General features: G+C 35.5%; 1 protein-coding gene across 2 annotated transcripts; it reads right to left on the reverse strand.

Moving 5' to 3' along the window:
- Positions 1 to 8,370: 8,370 nt before the first annotated feature.
- LOC100889887 lies at positions 8,371 to 16,891 on the reverse strand. Of its 2 annotated transcripts, none has more exons than XM_003723683.3 (5): positions 16,430 to 16,891; positions 12,260 to 12,552; positions 10,989 to 11,037; positions 9,696 to 9,832; positions 8,371 to 8,878 (listed from the first exon to the last, which is right to left on the reverse strand). In XM_003723683.3, exons 1-5 carry the CDS (start codon positions 16,437 to 16,439, stop codon positions 8,687 to 8,689), a joined length of 681 nt encoding a protein of 226 aa, XP_003723731.2. In that variant the 5' UTR covers positions 16,440 to 16,891; the 3' UTR covers positions 8,371 to 8,686. The 2 variants fall into 2 exon arrangements, with proteins under 2 accessions (XP_003723731.2, XP_030855633.1); XM_030999773.1 differs by lacking the exon at positions 16,430 to 16,891 and adding an exon at positions 14,776 to 15,026.
- Between the last annotated feature and the right edge of the window lie 2,542 nt (positions 16,892 to 19,433).

Here is a 19,433-nt window from a genome sequence, read left to right on the forward strand (position 1 = left end):
TGGTCTAGCGCCATCTTTCAAGAAATACATTATAGAATGAAACAATTTAATACAGTACTTCTACTCGCTCCCTCTCTGTCTCTCTCTCTCTCTAATTACTCTTCATTATTTTATTTTTGTTCTCTCTCTTTTGAATACCCTTCTCCCCTCCGGTCTTTCTCTTTCACCGTCTCTCCGTCTCTCTCTCATATCATCTCACATTATCTCATATTATACAGATAAAGACACAATAGCCAAATCTGGAATCTTTTGAATGTGTTTTTGACTGTAATGTTTTCAACTGAAGATGGCGCTATACCTCTTAAAACATGTCGTGATCTCTTAAGTTGCTACTGACAACTTCAAAAATTAGTTTGAATTTTGTACGACCAGACATTTGTTTAAATGCTGAGAATTGCCAGATAAAGTGTTTGGGTTTTTATTGCCATCCTTTTTATTCTTCAAACTTGTTTTGAGCACGATAGTGTTTAAAATTGGCCTGGCGCCATCATCAGTCAGAATTCTTACACTAAATCTATAGTAAATCTATCAAAAGTGAAACAAAATTGCCCCGTTTATTTTATTATTTCCCTTTTTTTCTTCATTTTACAGATATTTGCCCTCTCTCTCTTTCTCTGTTCTCTATAAAAAAAAAATTTAAAATCAGTTTATCTTTATTTTTAACAAGGTAATATCTCGGATTCATTCGTCTGTACATTGTAACACAATTATCAATCAATCAATCAATACAATCTAGCACCAAAACATAATAAAGAGGTTACAAGAAAAGAGAATGGCTCATTGTGATTCATTTTGTCATTGTTATATTTTTGGAAATGCTCATTCCATAATAATCATCATTACCATCATTGCAATTACAATTCCAAATTTTCTTTCAATCATTTGATTATATCATTTAATTTCAGTTCAAATATGAAATGTAATCTACTTTCTTCATACAACTTTTTACCTATATATTTACATAGTACAAGCATATTTTGCAAACTTATCAATCTTAATGAGTGTATCACGTTAAACGTTACAGGAAAAACGAGAAAGAAACACATTAGTGGGTGTTAACTCACTAATGTGAATATGTTCAATTGATTACTATTTGCAAAGCTAAATTATTGATTTATTCATTTACTTTTGGTTTCGAAAAAATGGTAGATAAAGGTCTCAAGGACGACCAATAATATTCTTTTAAAGCGATTTTTTTTTCTTCACATAATTATATATATATTCAGTCTCAAACATTTGAGTCATGCCTTAGTCGATCAATTTATTTGTAGTCTGGATCTGTTGATCATATCCGCGATTTTGTAATATCCGCCCATATTTTTTACACCGGATGAACACTAATTTGTTTATCAACACCGAAATTGAAAAGCTCCCAAGAATGTTTATGCAACACGAGCCGATAATTTTACACCGAGTGAACACCTCTTTTACTTGACACCAAATACTGGAACTTGGTTAGGTCCTCCGTAGAATTTTTAATGGAGCACACGGCCTTTCTTCGCGTAGATGTTCTCTCGGTGTATCTGACAAAGAGCACACATGTGGCACAAACATCCCACCAGACAATCTTGACAAATGGAACCCTGGAAAGGAAGAAGGAAGAAGAGAGAAAGGGAAGGAGAGCGAAAGGGAAGGAGAGAGAAAGGGAAGGAGAGAGATAGAGAGAGAGAGAGAGAGTAGAAAGAGAGGGGGAGGGAGTGAGGGGGAGGGAGTGAGAGGGAGAGAGGGAGAGAGGGAGAGAGAGGGAGAGAGGGTAAGAGAGAGAGAGACTAATTAGACGATGAGCAAAATAATTGAGAAAGAAGAGTTACCATGATACGGCACTCAAGCATTGGAGGATTTTCAATTTATTTCACATTTCACCTGGGTGGAGAGTGGCAACTCTAAACTAATGTCTTTTCAAAGGACATTAGAGCCGCGGTAGGGATTCGAACCCTTTACAATGTGCTTCATGGCTAATGACTCAACAACATTACTTGTCTAATGAATGTATGAATAGTTTAACAAACTAATACGCTTATTAAAACTTTGGTTGATAAAATATGAAGCACTTGGTTCCAAAGTTTCATTGCAATTGAACGATCTATTTCTTCATGTTATTGCTGAAATATTCGACAAACAATACACTGTGACAATCTTAATTTTAGATACTAGTTTTCACAATGTAAACTCAATAGTATTGTATTGTGAAAATAGAGTTAATTCAAATATTATTAGTTTATTATGCTATACAGTTTATATATTTTTGACTAATCCCAGTTCTGGTATAGGAATGGCGTATCATGATAGCTAAAACCTTAGTCGTGGTGTGGAATATAGGACAGCAATATCCCTTCGTTCTCTCTCTTTCTCTCTCTTTCTCTCTCTCTCTCTCTCTCTCTCTCTCTCTCTCTCTCTTTTATCTCTCTCTCTCTCTCTCTCTCTATGTCTCTCTGCCTATTTGCCTTTCTCTCTCTCTCTTTCTCTTTCTTTCTCTATCTCTCTCATTCTACGTACCTTTATACGGTTTTCTGTGCGTATCTTGGTCCTAAGCGGGACGATGTAGCAGCAAGGCATGCAGCAAGGTAGCAGGCAGTTCTCTTCAAGACGTGTCGTAACATACATCGAATAGATCCATGGACAAAACCATCCAGCCAGACCTAAACCATACAGAGAGAGAAAGTGAGGAGGAGAGAGAGAGAGAGAGAGACGGACAGAGAGAGACAGAGAGACAGGGAGAGACAGAGAGAGACAGAGAGAGAAATGGAGAGAGAGAGAAAGGGAGAGAAAGAAAGGGAAAGAGGGAAAGAGAGAAAGGGAGAGAGAGAAAGATGAGAGAAAGGGAGAGAGGGAAGAGAAAGAGAACGGAGAGAGAAAAGTAGAGAGGGGACAGAGATGGGGAGGGGGAGCGTGCAAAATGACAGGAGAGCGAGAGAGATTACATGAAAAAACGACCGAAAGGGAGAGAGGGATGCAAACAAAATAATCTTCAAAATATTTCACTAATTATTTTAACAAAAAAATTGATGAATGATAAAGCAATCGGTTTGAAATCGAAACTACTAACCAACAAACCACCTTAACATTGCACCAATTAAAAATAAGTCATTACACATACATTAATGTAACTTGTTTTAAAACAGAGGACACTTTTGCTTAACTTTCGATACATTTAATTAATTGTGGCTTTTATAAAAAGGCTGATCATACTTCAGTGTAATATTTCAGACTAAATGTGAGGCTAGGCCACTTTAAATCACTGTCGTGACAAGACAGGTTCAGACACTGAAAATCCACCTACCATTAGTGTAACCAACCAACCAATCAACAAACCCACCCACTGACCAGTCTAATAACTTATTATAACGTATTCCCCCTCGTACTATTCCATTTAACCAGCCAACAAACCAACAAACAAATCAACTCATCAGCCAATAGCCGGTCAACTAAACATAATTCAAACTTACAGGAAAGCATGTTGGAGCAACATCCAAATAGCCCGCTATGCCAATCCCGTTCAACAGCATACCGAGTCTGTAAGAAATACCACCGTTAAAACGTGTCAGTTTAACTTTTATTTCTTTTAATGATATCAGTGTCCTGTATCTCGTATTAGAGAAGAAGGAAAAAATGTGCTCTACAAGAGAAAATAAATGTTTACCCAACTTCGTCTCACATTCACATGATTGTCGTTACAACATTACTGCGAAATTATTGGTGAAAGTATAGAATGTCAATATGAGTCGAATGTTCTTGCAACAGTACAATTAGCTTTAATAAAACGTAAAACTTGATTGGTTCGATGGGTAGGATACATTTCAGGCCTACCCCTACATTAAACTTGGGCCCGTCTTATAAAGAGAGGATATTGATCGCAACTTATTTGCGGTTGACATAAAATAGGGGATAGCAAATATAAGATTGATTAGAGGACTTGCGATTGATTTGGACCAATCGCAACTCTTTATAAGACGGGGCCCTGTGCGGTGCAGCACGAGCCCAAAATTAGATAATGGTAGCTTTAGGAATATTACAAGGAGAAATTAACCAGCTTTCAGCGATAATAGATGCAACGCAAATAATAGACAAACACAAAGAGGTATTATCAATCAAACTCTGGTTTCTGATCTATTTATATATTTTGTTTTTATAGATTTTATAATCATATATCCCATCTATCAAATCGTTATACCAACCCCCAGTTGTCGATTTTTTTTAAGGGCATGGATATTAGCGAAGGTACATTACACGCTCTCCCAAAAATTCCACTGTTCATCCATTTTTGGAGACGACTTTGATTATAATAACTTTTTAATTTTGGAGCAAATATCAAAAAAAAATTGCTCGCGGTTTGGTATAACTCAAATATTTTAAATTCAAATCTGGTCAAAAAGGATTTTACCCGCCCTCTTCTGGCGTAGTGGAAGGCTCCAATTTATTTTTTTGCCCTCATTCCCTCCCACCCCTATTACAAATGTAAGAAATATAATTAATAACTAAATACTATTTTTTTTTAGACAATAACAAAATCGTCTTTCAAAATTAATTTTTTTTATTTTATTTTTTTTATTATTTTTTATTTATTTAATTCTTCCTTATTTGTTTATTGATTTACTTCCTTACTTCATTTACTTAATTTGTATATATTTCTAGTTTTATATTACATATTTGTAATGATCTACCTACCCATACTTACCGATGATATAGTAGGCATCAGCGGCTGGGTGGTTATTACAGTGGTCGTCATGGTAACAGATTCGAGATGTCGATGATGAAATGATGCTGCCTTCGATCTTGGAGCTTAAATAAATGGTAAAAGGGTAAATCGCTCCGGTAATTTAATGTCTTGGTATCGAATATTTCTTGATACAGAGTATTACTGAATTGTATTCTGGAATTGTGAACAATAAATTGACATGAATAAGATATATTTTTATTTGTACATTTTGTACATGTGCACTCAAATCTTAAATGTGGCAGTGGTTAGCAATGAAGAAAAAATTAAACAAAAGAAGGACCCCAAAATTCAAGATCATCGAATGGGAATTTCAAATTGGGAATTTCAAATTGGGAATTTCAAATTGGATAATTGGTGATATAATTACAGGCTACACTCCATTCTTGTTTAAGAAATATTGTTGTAAAGTTTTTCCTTCTCCAAAGCCGGTAGCCATTCCTTTAATAAAACTGTTTTATCGATGTCCTAGGGAATTATTTTCAAATACAATATTGAAAAAAATGATACTTTGTTGCCATGAACAAAGTGCATGACAGCTTTTATCACAAGGAAAAGATCTCACAAACAATATTTCCCAAACGCTACTCATCATTAATTTGCCACATTTATTTGTACTTTCACCTAAAAATCTTTTTTTTGTTATCGAGCGTGAATTTCCATTGAACAGTCATAGTTCGCATTTGAAATATTGTGAATCATTTAAACGACCTGCAAAATCAATGCCACGCTTGGAAAGATAATGATCTTTGCAAATCATGATTTAGACATTATTTTGTGTCGAAAGGTCACATCTAAACTGATGAAATATTTACCTGATTGAATTAGAATTGTACCGCCAATCAAACACACACAGACACAGAGCACAGCATTAGGATTAGGATAAAATTACAGGTGATAAAAAATAAAACTTACCCCGTTTTTTTAAATGTCAGATTTGCTCAGCGCCTCACCATGCATGCATAGGATTTGTATTTTGCACAATGTATAATGTACGCAATAAGGGGAAGAGCTCATGCATGTAGTAGTCTCAAGCCTGTCTTCCAAAGAAGAGGGTACCGATTTACAACGGCCCTCGCCCTGTCCTAAATGAACAAACCGACTCCTTACATATTCAAATTCATGAATTGTTTCCCTAACAAGGCATTATGTGATAGAGAAATGCCTTGCACTTGAAAGCTTACTGATGCATCATTCTTGGTTTCCTTTGTCATGTTCGTCGTGCTCTTCATTGTTAAACGTGTCAGTGCATTAATGTCAAATTCTATGCATACCTTTTGGACAAAAGCTGCTCTTAACGACCCCAAAGCTGCACAAGGATTGTTCGACATAGCAACATCTAAAGTAGGCCAGGTCAAACGAATTAATGTTGATTTGTTGTTATGTCGAGAAAAAGAGTTGCAAGTTTAGGCTATACGAATGCAAAATTTCTTCACTTTACCAGAAAAGGGCATTATACGATTATGTTTATGCATTACTTTGCTATATTCATACCCTTCTGATGCTGCTTTAAAAATGTAAACAAAGTACTATCTCTTTCACAGTGGATTAGGAAACGGGGGACTCATGCCCCTACTTCTTTTCTTATTAGAATCAACGAAAGTGCCCCTCCTGCATGCGCGATAAAAAAATACCCCTTTAAGTAAATTAAGCAAATGGCCCACTTTGGTAATCGTATTCCTGAGTTAAAGTCGCCCCTTCCTTATCTGATGTACCAGCCAATTTTCGAGGTTTGGGAATGAGAAAGGAAAGTGCTGATGTAGATCGAAGTGAATAGGGTATTCTCTGGTGTTAAGAGAGTGGGGAGGTGTATAGATAACACAAATAATGAAAACACAGTATTCACATTTGAAATAGTTATACAAAGTCATTTTTATTAAAAATATTTCAAATAAATGGCCATGACCAATACTGAATAAAAAAATCGCCAACTGGTTATCCGTTCTGCCTTTCAAATATTAGATCGCAGATAGTCTTCTTAAATCATACATGTATGTACAGCATTCAGGTAAAGTTGATGATCAATCACTCGATAAATCAATCAATCAATCAATAAACAAATTCTTACATTTGCGACACAGTTGGGATAAGATGCTCAGTGTGGATTTTTACATCCAATTCTAACACGTTCAGAATTTATTATCTGTAAGGCTTTCAATAAACGGTGAGTGAAAATTTGAACGAAATTTCATTGATTAGGGCCCCGTCTTACAAAGAGTTGATATCAATCGTAAGTTATTTGAGATTGATATCAATCGTAACTATGTACATAAGAGATAGGAGACTGCAAACTTGCGATTGATTGGAGGACTTACGATTGATTTGGATCGATCGTAACTCTTTGTAAGACGGGGCCTAGGTCTATCCCAAAATTTTGTTAAATTAAAGGCACACTGATTTGAAAAACTGAATGAATTCCATTTGTTCAAGACATTGTAAAATGTTTCAAGACTTTAAAGGTATATTCACTATCAAGAATGTTAAAGCCACCAATATTCGGGGGAATTTTTTTTATTTCATTGCCCCTTATTCATTAACAAATAAATATTGTATGGAATATTTATAATTATAGGTACATGCTATTAGCGGTGTGTATCTTAGTCTCGCAAATATTTACCAAATAGTGGCTTTAATAAAGATAAAACAATTATTTCAACAACATAATTACAATTGATAACAAAAGTAATATTGAATATCGAATTCTTTCGACGAATCAGTGTATGCATTACCACGCCTCTAGAACTGTTTTACTGGGAGTTAAGATATTTGCAAACAGAACTTTACCAACAAGAAGTTTTTAAAAATCTCAATTTGACTAATTCGCCAACCCCCAAAATGGTGGCTTTGTTGACAAATAATTGTTGGAGAGGTGCCCATCCCCATCATCTCCCTCTAGCGTCGCCCCTGTCTCCGAGTCTTTTATTTCAGTGTATCAAGAGCTGTCTAGACAAAGATTATGACCGTGATTGAGAAGCACGTGACTATTTCCCCATCCACTGAAAAAACGGTGTGCCCCACTTCATGACCCGTGATCTTCAAAAGTCACGAGAACGTTTTATTTTCGGCATCTAGCAATGACGTTCGAATGACATTTAAGGCGAATGACTCCTAAAGAGTAGACGTGTTTCCTGGTGTTATGCATACCGCAAGAACAGAATTTATTCTTGACGGATAATGAGTTGTCAAATGCTTGCCAGACGTAGCAACAACTAATGTAATCAAAATGGATTCCATTCACAAAGATATCACTACGCAGTAAGTAGGTAGCTTAGTAGCTAGGTAGTAGCTGAGGAAAATATGCATAAATTAAAAACATTAGTAAACAGGCTATCAAAAGGTGGGGGGGGGGGGTAGATATGTTCGAAGACTTCAAAGGGAAGCCCATACTGTTTTATGCATATTTCATTCTCTCCTGTTTACACAAAAAGTAGAGAGAGATATTTATTTATATTGTATGATAAAATTACGTTCGCATGTACGTAAATATAAACATTGATATATTCTCCACATATATGAAACGCACGTTAATGACAGACAGAAAAACAATGTAAACCCAAATTAAAAAGTGATATAGAGGGAGGGAAAGAGAAGAAAGAGAGAGAAAGAGAGAAAGAGATAAAATGAGAGAGACTAGTAGAGAGACAGAAAGAGGGGGGAAGGAGGATTGGGGGGGGGGGCAAAGAGAGTAAAATAAATGTAGGTGTAATACAAAGGATTTATTACGAATCATCAAAATATTCATTCCCAAACATTACTATTTACACTCTAAATTCTCAACAGACGTCTTGCAACTTCAAAAACGTCTCGCTCTTTTTAAAATGTAATTATCCTCCCAACGTAAATATTCTTGTTAAAAACATGTATTCCATATAATTATGATACCGTTTTTAAAAGTTCTCAAAAGGCATCATAATGAAGTGTTCGCGGTATAAAGATTTTAAACATTCAGCATGTATACTTCGATGACAAATTTCAAAATGTAAGCATATCGAGGAAACTCCGACTTGACGTTGAGGTGTTATTGCCCTGGTTTCCATGACTACCGTTGGCAGAAGACCCAGGGTTATTCTTCTTTTCGATGTAATCCAGTTCCCGCCACATTTGGCAGAGCGACAGCGGGCACCCACAGCAGCACGTGACTCCGTAATCAGAACAAATGTCACCCTGGTTTTAAAGGATAACGAAGTTAATCAATTTATTCAAAGACGCTTTAAAAATAGACCTTTTGAATTTGCCAAATCTATATCTTGTTACTAATTTGAAGTTTAACCACGTAGAACTAGATTTGTTTTCTCTTTGTTAGTAAGGTATTTTAATGGATTTATTCAAGAACGAGCATAGATAAATTTATAACACAAAGTACAGCGATCGAGACTCCAAGAAGTTCGTTTGCAATGTAAACGAAGGGAAGAATGAGAGTAAAATTAGTAAACCATAATAATATGGCATTCATTTAACTGCCCCCCCCCCCCCAAAAAAAAGTAATTCTCCTAAATTCCAGTCTTCCATGGTCAAATCAAATATGTTCAATTTCGTTGATTATTTTATTTGTTAAAATCCTTTCAAGGTATACAAGCACAGGTCTATATAGTCTTTCGTTAATAACTATATATATATATATTAAGTTGTATAGCGGTGTATTATTAATACTCTATCATGTTGTGATGTTTTTATTTTATTTTATAGTTTATGTGGTTTTCTGCATGCCTTTTCTGCATATCTTAGTTTGTTGACAAACAATTTTGGATCTTCTTCATATACCCTGAGGTTGTCAACTAAAAGAGTTCAATGCAGGGTAAAAACTAAAGTAACCAAAAATAACAAAAAATAGATAAATAACTTTCTTTGTTAAACGTTCAGCTTAATACAGTTCTTTATGGAATGCTTTTCTATACGACTGACATTTGTTAATGTTCTTGAAGATGCACCGGAATGGAAAAATATTAAGTTTTAACGATTTTGGTGTCCTTATTAATCTTACCTGTATATGATGTTGTGTTCGGAGCTTGACACGCAGTGCTACACAGCCGAAGGGTAGGCAGCATGCTAGCGGGTTCTCCCCCAACCTCTCGGATAGACGGCTAGCTAGGCAGGGGCAACACGCCAGTCCTGTAATACCTGTCAAATTTAATAATTTGATTTAATTTAATTTTCATTACAAATCAATTATAAGCATTTAAAACAAATGAAAGAAATACATGTTGGAAACAGAGGGGTCCAGTTAAAAACAATGCTTGTACAAGTGTAAACACCTCAAATGATACTTAGGAATAATGAGTAATTAAATTAACTAAACCGTAACTACAAAAGGAACTACAAAATAGGGGAAAGAAAAAGGGGGTGCCAACAGAGACGAGAAAGGGACAAGACAATGCTTTACACGACAAAGATAGAAGAACATGGTCATAATACAAAGAGTAGACAATGACCAAAAAAAGGTGAGAGATCGGGGGTACAGAAAATAATACAAAATGATGAGCTGCATGTGGGGTTGAGAAGAAGATAAGGAAAGAGAAATGCGCAAAAGGTACAATGTAATATATCAAATTTCATAGGGGGAAATCAATATTTTATTTTACTTAAAATAGTGTTATATAGTTCCAGAATGAAATTATGAATGTTTCTATGCACCGGTGGGCTAATCTATCTTAGGAATGGGAAAAGAGGCAATCTCATTAATACTAATTAAAATTATCCTACAAATTCAATTTTAAATTCAAATAATGTATTGCAATACAATCCGGATATAATAGAATTTTCAAAAAAAACATAACAAAATATATGAGAGCATATAAAATAGAAACAAAACCTCAACAAAACAAAGGCAAATTACATTACATTTTTACAAAATACTAGGAAAAAAAAAGAAAAACCACGTTAAATTAAAATAAAAATAAACATATTATATTGGGGCAACCGTCTCTGATTCCACTATATGACTGTGTTGCACTATTGACAACAACACAACATATGAAAATTATTTTGTATAGGCCCAATATATTTTCCTGAAAGTTAATATTTCGTCTATAGGAGTTGAAAAAGTTGCTGGGTAAATCTTGAAATAAAATGTAAAGGATTTTATACATGTCTAGCCCTAATAGTGAATTAAAATATTCAATTCCTTAAGAACTTTGTTAACCAACAATTTCTTTGTAACATTAAGTTCTCTTCAGAGTTTACAAATCGTAAATATTGTATGTTAAGTATTATAGTTTATTTGAGTAAACATAAGTACAGACAATTTTAATTTAAAAAATGAATTAGTTCTCCTTACATATTTCTGGATCATCGCAGCACGCTAATAAATTGCTGTTCCAAGGCCTCTGAAAAAGAATAGAAATATACGTGAATGTCAGGTACTGGGAAATGTTGGTTTAATATTCAAAATCCGCTACACGCGAATGTAAAATTGCTCTCGGGGGCTAAATAGGATCTCTTGCCCGAATATCAGCATTTCAGTTTCCAATCTTTGACAGCTAGTAATGTGAGCGAGGGAAAATGTTTGTACTCATTAAAGGAAACCGAACCCCAAGTAATAACTTTACTTATACTGAGAGATTTATTATATTATTGCCCATAAATCTACAAGATTCCCCACCAAAGTTTCTAAGAGAGGAATAAAGCAAAAATAAAGTACAGTTTCTCAACACGACATGGGCATCGCCATTTTCTTGATAATGTGACGTACTATGCGAAATCGTTTAACAAGTAATGTATTCAAATTTATGAATGCTTCTTTCCCAGCCGTGTGTGGTGATGAAGCATTTCATTCACCTGCTATTATCCTTTGTATTATAATTGCCAGAACGCAAATTGCATAAATAAGTTAGTGCTCTTCTGGGGTGAAGGTCTCTCATAAATGAGATAGATTTGTCAACTGCTATAGTGTAGTATTTATACATAAATTTTGTTACAATTGTGCCCCTATTATTTATTTTTCACCTAATATTATTTCTATCATCTCAGTTATTATTATTTTTTATTGAAAAATAAAGGTTTCGTTATTGATTTAAAAATTCTTTCCAACTAAAGCTTGGTGCATGATACATGTACAACTTCAACAGGTACGTCACATTTTCAAAAAATGGCTGCGCCCATACCATGCTGAAAGGCATCACATCATGCCAGGAATATCTTCATTTATATATATCTTGTACATTTTCGTAAGGAATATTGTACATCAAAGGGCAGGAATACATCTCATTTTTCAGAATACCTGAACTTATTCTTTTGGTTTAGGTTTCCTTTAACGCGAAAATACAGTATTGTATTTCCCATAATACTAAACTAAATTAGAAATAAGAACTACCAAAAATACCACCTCGCTCCCCAAATATGATGTGACGGCTGCTCGAATATTGATTTAAAATTGAGAGATGGAGGGGGTGCGCTGCAACCCCTCCCCCTTTTTTTCTAGATTGTATATATTCGTGACTTTAAAAGAAATACTTGTTGAACAGAAAAACACAAAATCCTAGTAACTAAGAACATCAAATCTTTATGATCTTCACAATAACAAAATCGAGAGAAAAGAAACAAACTCACAATTTCAGGTTGCTTGTTCTTGTGGATACCGCGCCTAGACCCAATCCGACTTCCACCTCCTCTTCGACCGCCGACGCCGCCTCGCCCTGGTCGACCAGGGCTTCCGGGGTGGCTTCCACTGGCTGTGAGCTGGTCTTCGATGAGCGTGGCCTGATCGCTGGTCGTATAGGAGACACTGGAGTTTGGGTTGATGTGGGAAGCCGGATAGGGTTGGTGGGTGACCGTGAGTCCGTTTCGGGTGTCGTGACGGGTGGGAGGGTTGTAGGTCTCGCACCGGTCGAACTGCCCGTTTGCTGGTGGGGGGATAATTGAAATTGAAATGGATGGGAAGGTTTATTTTTCAGTCAGTTTGTAATATTTGAAACATAATAATGTTATTAGATCAATGGCGGACACAGTAGGGGACACGGTGCGCGTGCCCCCGAATTTAAAACATGTTACCGTCCAAGCTGTGCCCACCCCCCTCTCTGACAAATTAAATTTGCCCTCCCCTTCCGGATCAATTACAAAATGTTTCAGGCAAATTATTAACTGTTTCATGCGTAGTCAACTTCCCTGCTGCGGACATACGTAGACTAATTTAAGTTTAACTTTCATTTCACCTATTTCTTTTTATGGTGAAAATTAGCCATGGGTCTATAATGGAAAAGGATTCTCACTATCTATCTATCTATCTATCTATCTATCACGATCTATACTATAGGGGTTTAAATCTGTGTTTCTGTTCTCCACTAAGAGACACATTAATACACCTCGATAAAAAAAACTAATCTGGCAGCTCTGAACGTTTCAAAACGTCAGCTTCTTTCATCTTGATGTATTAGTAATGATCGATGATAAATATGAGTGAGTAAAAATAACATCATTCAGCATGACATATACGTGTTATTCGTGATAAGATCTACGAGTTCATTGCACCCATTTGCGGAGCAGGCCACTGCGCAGTGGGAGGGGGTGGTGGTGGGGGAGGGGGTACGCTTCGATTAAAAGACTATAGTAATTAACAAATTACTAAAATGTAATATTCAACCATTTAATGTTAATTTTATCAATTATATAAAGAATGTAAGAAAGACATCCTTGAGAGTTTCAAGAACATTTAATAAGGAGCAAGTGTATATATTATAGTAGGCCTATATTTGATTAATTTCCGTTTTTATATAATTATTTTCAAATTCCACATATTATAGAGTCAATAATTGAAACAATGTAATAAGCCCTGGTAAAAGATTGGTATAAGCGACAAAATAGAAATATTGAAGATCTGATAATGACAACAGAACATTGTTGACCTAAATGCATTCACAAGCAATGCATGTATGCCGTACAACCCCCTAAAACTGATGTTAATTTTTCAACAAGAATTTTCCAATGAGAAATTTAGAGAGAATTCTTTGAGGCTGTGACCATCTATATAACTTTGGACTGATATCTAAGGCAAGTATTTCTAAAAGTTTACTATTTCTACGTTAACGATAGGCTTATACCGGACCGAAAATATATATCAAGATTTGTTTTTTGAAGGAGGGGGGTTCCCCATGCCAGTGTCCACGCTGCAACGAGTGCACACTCACAACGGTAACATAAATCAGAAATTGAAATAAATAGTATTATTTGTTTGTTTGTTTGTTTGTTTGTTTGTTTGTTTTTTCGCACATTAGCCATGCTCAACTACATAATTCAATCAAGTACAACACAAAATAAAAAATTAATTAGAAAAAGATGAAAGTGGGAGATTGATTTATGTTTATGACGGTCTTGAAACGTTGCCCATTCGCAAATCCATCAAAAAAACGTAAGACTATTAAAACGTTTGATCTTAAATCTCAGTTTTGGGATTGCCAATATTTTAACATGAAGGTAAAAATAGAACGCAAAATTCAAGTCGAATTAAATAGTTATAATCAGAAAAGGTTATGTAGATTCATGCCAAGGCTGAAAAAGTCATATCAATAACATTCATTTATAAGGTCAGGTGAATCTATAAAGAAAAACTGAATATGTTATGCAATTAATTCCTCGTATGAAGAAAACAGAATCGAATGATTGAAAACAAATTGTAAAAAAAAAAAAATAGCGTTTGAAACCTCGAATAAGAAACACACAAAACTTGACTTGCAAAAACCCAGAACAAAATGTGAAGAGTCTACATCCCGGCCCCCCCACTCAGGTTTCAAAATGACCGCATGCGTGTTGCCAAAATGTCCTTTTCGTAACAAAAGAAAAAGGTCGAGCCGTATTGACTTTACACACCGGACTTTTGCTGAAAAGGGGGGGATGCTGAAAAAGGCTCGTATACAAAAGAAAAAGGTCGAGCCGTATTGACTTTACACACCGGACTTTTGCTGAAAAGGGGGGGTCGGTTGGAACACGCATATGCGTACCCTAAATAACACTGAGTGGGGGGGCCGGGGTCTACATGAGAGAACACACTAATTGGAGCACTCATTAACTTTTTAATGAAACAAAAGCAAAGATTGCCTCATGAAAATACAGCTTATTGCTAAATTACCCACATTTGTTGTTGTTTATCCTGTAGTTATTGAACCTTCCTCCTCTTGCTTGCATGATCCTTCATAACACACGCACGCATTACATGACATGCAAATCTCTGACATCCGCCGTGAGTCAATGACAATGTAGAAACGGGGTGTCATTAGCGAAACAGGTGAGAGCAATTTGAACTTCAAGGATTACGTAAGACCTGAGACCGCTAAAAATTTCTCAGGTCAAGTCTATTACTGACAGCTGGAAGGAAGTTATTACTTTGTGATTGCAATTTATAGGCTTGTATTTTTAGGATTCAAATGGTTTATATTATAGCAGTTTTGATCAATATCATAAAATCACTTTTTTCTCCAAAATGAGTTTGTTAATAATGTTCACTATCATTATTATGATTATCATTATTATCATCATTATTATTATTATTATTATCATCATTATCATTATTATTATAATTGTCATCATTATTATCATCATAACAATTATTATTATTATTATCATCATAATAATTATTAACATCAGTTTTATTATCATTATTATCATTATTTTTATTTTCATTATTATCGTTATTATTATAATTATGATCATAACAATTATTATTAATACTATTACCATCATCGTTATTATTATCATCAGTATTATTATCATTATTATTATATTCATTATTAAAAAAGTATATCTAACATGGAGCGAAACATAATTGAGCTTTTTTAGCGAAGGATTTCATGTTTATATTTTGTCTTAAAGTTGAGTTAGATTATCGCCATATTATTCATATTCATATTCATATTTGTTTCATTTCCAACAGAAAAGTAAACAAAGATATTACATTCATCACAACTCAAGTCTTAAATTTGTTTATGCTGTATAATTCTGTAAACAAATGTAATAAACGATTTAACAAGAGCAGAAGAAACCAGACGAACACAAGTATAACTGATCAAGGAAAAACAATAAGTGACACAGAGCACATAATAATTTATGATCACGTCTGCAAAGATGGCCTTCCAATATTAAGTGCTAGATGCTGAAGTATTTATCCACCAGCAACAAAGATATTTTTCATATATCATACTTGAGAAACGTAACCCATACGTCTGAATAGGATGCCAAGTACAATGAAAAATCTGAAAGAAGAATGTATGTATATTTATATCGTATTTTGGGGATGTAAATGCTTTGTTGTTGTTTTTTGTTTTTAGTTAGCCTTTTCTTAATTGGATGGGCACATTATTTTAATAATGGAATTATAGAGTTTTTGATGGTTTAAAGAAGGGGAGGTGAGCCTTGGTTACGTCCTGTCGTTGCTCATTATATTAGAACTCAAAACAACGATGACGAAGACAACGACATAAACAAAAAACATCAACGGCAATCCAACCCCTTAAAAGAAAAGCTGAAATACAGTGAAACGAACCAAGAGGGGGAAGAAGGATTATAACATGCTGACTTTAAACGCGAGACAGCAAGTGAAGACACGAGTACTTCGTGAAGAAATGTAATATAGGACGAAGGGGGAGGGGGTGGAGAAAGAGCGATAGGCAAGGTGTATTTAAGAAGGAGTTCGACGATATAAATCCAAAGCTCTTTAAAGGAGCTTTAAAGAAAACGATGAATAACTGAATTTCAAAAAAATGCTTGAAATTAAAATGACAATTGACTCACCTAAATACATAATGCTAATGATTCTTGTTGTGTATTCCAATAATTTGTGATCCTTTGCTGCAGTGTACTCCGTGTGTCCCACTCTTTCCGGGAATTTTCAACTTCGGAGGCTCTCAAATAAATCCTTCTTTCCTCCTAATTGCTTATCTAATGCCTAACAAACTTCACAGGCAATGTTAATCAATCCACGAATGTCGAAAGTGCAACTTTGGAGAAAAAAAATAGTTTCAATTCCTCGCTCCAGAAATTTTGAACGTCTTCGCGTGTTACTGCAGTCATAAAATAACGTCTGTTGTTGTGTTGAGGTTTTACGGAAGACGCCCGCATGCAGTTAACGCACTGATTTACCGCCCTTCCGCCCGCTTCGTGAAAACTTCCACAAAGAGCAACAAACTACCGGAGCTTCCAGTTAAATTTAAAGGTTAATGATGTAATGATGACGTCAAGATTGTTTACCTATGAGACCCGATACATCTTGAGTCTTGAAAGTAGTCAAAAGATTGTTTACAAACAGGAAATTGAACTTTACATTAGTCACTAATTTAGGTGGAAGACACAATCGTTCCCGTATTTTGCTCTCTCTCTCTCTCTCTCTCTCTCTCTCTCTCTCTCTCTCTCTCTCTCTCTCTCTCTCTCTCTCTCTCTCTCTCCTCTCCCTCTCTCTCTCTCTCTCTGCGTGTGTGCGTGTGTGTGTGTGAGGATATGTTATGTGTATGTGAGTGTTTCTCTCCTTCTCTCATGTCTCTCTTTTATGTAGCTATATATCTTCTTCCCTCAGCCTATTTTATTCATCTCCCCGCCCTCTTTCTAACTCATGCTATTCTATATCTCAAACGATATTTCTGTCTGCACATACCTGCTCAATGTCATTGATATTTGCGGATGGCATCCCAATTCAATACTTGGCAACATTAGAGAGAGAGAGAGAGAGAGATAGGGGTGGGATAGCGCGCGAGAGGGGGGGGGGGGGAAGCGGGGTAGCGCGCGCGAGAGAGAGATTCAAATACGAACTTCACCTTTAAAAAACAAGGTTTCAAATATCTTTGGGTTGATTGAATTAATATTAACTTTTGACAACATTCTAATAAGCACTATTTTTTTAAAGTTTTCATGTAACAAATACTCTACATTTTAGAAGCGCCGCCCTCCCCAAGATTGTGGTTTGTCGTTTAAGCCGTTATTACACATCGTCTAATCACAGCCTTTGCGGGTTAAAAGGAAATTTAAATTCCAGGTTTTTAGAAGAGCAATTAGTACATCCCGTTAGTACGAAAATATTTCCTTACCTTCGAAATGACTTAGGAAGGAAACGATAAATCTTCTCTTTAATCCTTCCCCTCTAAGTCTTTCCTCACTAGTCAGTATGTATTAAGGTATTGAGTCACAAAGCTGCTTGAAATCAGTAGTACAGTGAAGATGAGGGAGAGAAAGAGGGGGGGGGGAGAGAGACAGAGGGGGGGGGGTGAGTAAGAGAGAGAGAAAGAAAGAGAGAGAGGGAGGGGAAGAGAGAGAGGGAGAGAGAGAGAGATAAAGAAAGAAATAGAGAGAGAGAGGGGAAGAGAGGGAAAGAAAGAGAAAGAGAAGGAGAAAATAAGAGAGAGAGAGAAAAACAGACATAGACAAACAGACAGACAGAGAAAGAGAAAGAAAAAGAGAAGGGGAGAAAAATAGAGGGGAAATAGCGTTTAAAAAAAGACAATGATGGGGCTTTATTTTGTAAGAGGTAGTACAACGACATTGCAAATCGTGCTGATGGGAGAGGCAGGAAATCTTTTTTTTTAATATAACATGTTCATGTATATCAAAACCTTACGTTTAAAGAATGATGAAACAGCTTTTACTGGGAATAAGTTCTATAACTGAGCCATTCACGAACGGTAATCAACGGTGAAAGACATCTAGATTGCGATCTATAAGTCACATTTTGCAAGCTTATATTATAATGTAAAGCCTGAAGAACAATGTAGTAATGCAAACACGTACTGGGCAATGGATATCATAAGGTACATTCTTAAAGTTATCTATTAATACAACCTCGTAATATTTTCCTTCCACTCTTAATGCTTCTATTAGGCAGCGTGGCATAACTACAAACCGAACTGCTTTGGATAAGATAACAGTAGGCCATTTTTGTAATGTAACCAAATTTAATGCATAAGTCTTTGTGAAGTGCCTCAATACAACTTATTTCATTCACCTGATAAGAATAATTATAGTATTTCAATAGTCAGAATGCAAACTGCATATATATTAAGTGTTGCTAGGTAGGTCAAGCCATAATGTTTGTCCTACCTGGCAACAACTAATGTATGCAGTTCGAATTCTGTCTTTTGAAATACTATTATTCTTATCAGGTGAATGAAATAATTTGTATTGAGGCATTTCACAAAGACGTATGCATTATTACGAAAATGGCCTATTATGTCAATATTGAAATTGTTGAATCATGCGCCTTCGAATGCGTTCATGCCAGATTTCCCTTTTTCCTTTTCATGATTTGAATACGCCAGGTCTCGTTCGCGCGAACTCCCACGTCTTCTTTTACTTCTTTAAAATAAGAAAATCGACACATCCTACACTTCATAGACCACAAACTTCATGTTTACTGTCCATACTTTGCGAAATATACTCGCCGGTTGAGATTTCTCATCGCATCATCCGCATGATTGGGTAGCGAAACTAAAACAAGATTGAGACTGAAACACGATCGCATAGACTTTCGAAAAATTAACTTAATGTAATTTTAATAGCCGAATCTTGTAAATCCCCTATCGAAATGTGCACACATTACAAGAACGTTTTGCGTAACCGAACATTATTTTTATCGGACATACACTTGAACCTTGAGTTGATTTCTCGAAAGTCTTTGCGGTCATTTTCTAAGCGAATCAGGAAATTGAAAACTGGTATGGACGTACCCTCGAAGGAGTGGCGTTGAGAACACGAACCCTCAGTTGTTGATGAGTTTATTAATAGTCGTGTTTTCATTTTTAAGATTGCACGG

Source organism: Strongylocentrotus purpuratus, unplaced genomic scaffold (assembly GCF_000002235.5).
Source record: "Strongylocentrotus purpuratus isolate Spur 01 unplaced genomic scaffold, Spur_5.0 spur5_scaffold_5, whole genome shotgun sequence".
Classification (NCBI taxonomy): Eukaryota; Metazoa; Echinodermata; class Echinoidea; order Camarodonta; family Strongylocentrotidae; genus Strongylocentrotus; species Strongylocentrotus purpuratus.

What these genes read in the sequence shown, in the direction of transcription:
- LOC100889887 (XM_030999773.1), bottom strand. Translation starts at nt 14,827, where the DNA reads ATGCAAGCAAGAGGAGGAAGGTTCAATAACTACAGGATAAACAACAAC. An exon ending in CAGGATAAACAACAACAAAT is followed by an intron (nt 12,553 to 14,775) that starts GTGGGTAATTTA and finishes TCCCCCCACCAG; the next exon opens with CAAACGGGCAGTTCGACCGG. An exon ending in CTGCGATGATCCAGAAATAT is followed by an intron (nt 9,833 to 10,988) that starts GTAAGGAGAACT and finishes TAAATTTGACAG; the next exon opens with GTATTACAGGACTGGCGTGT.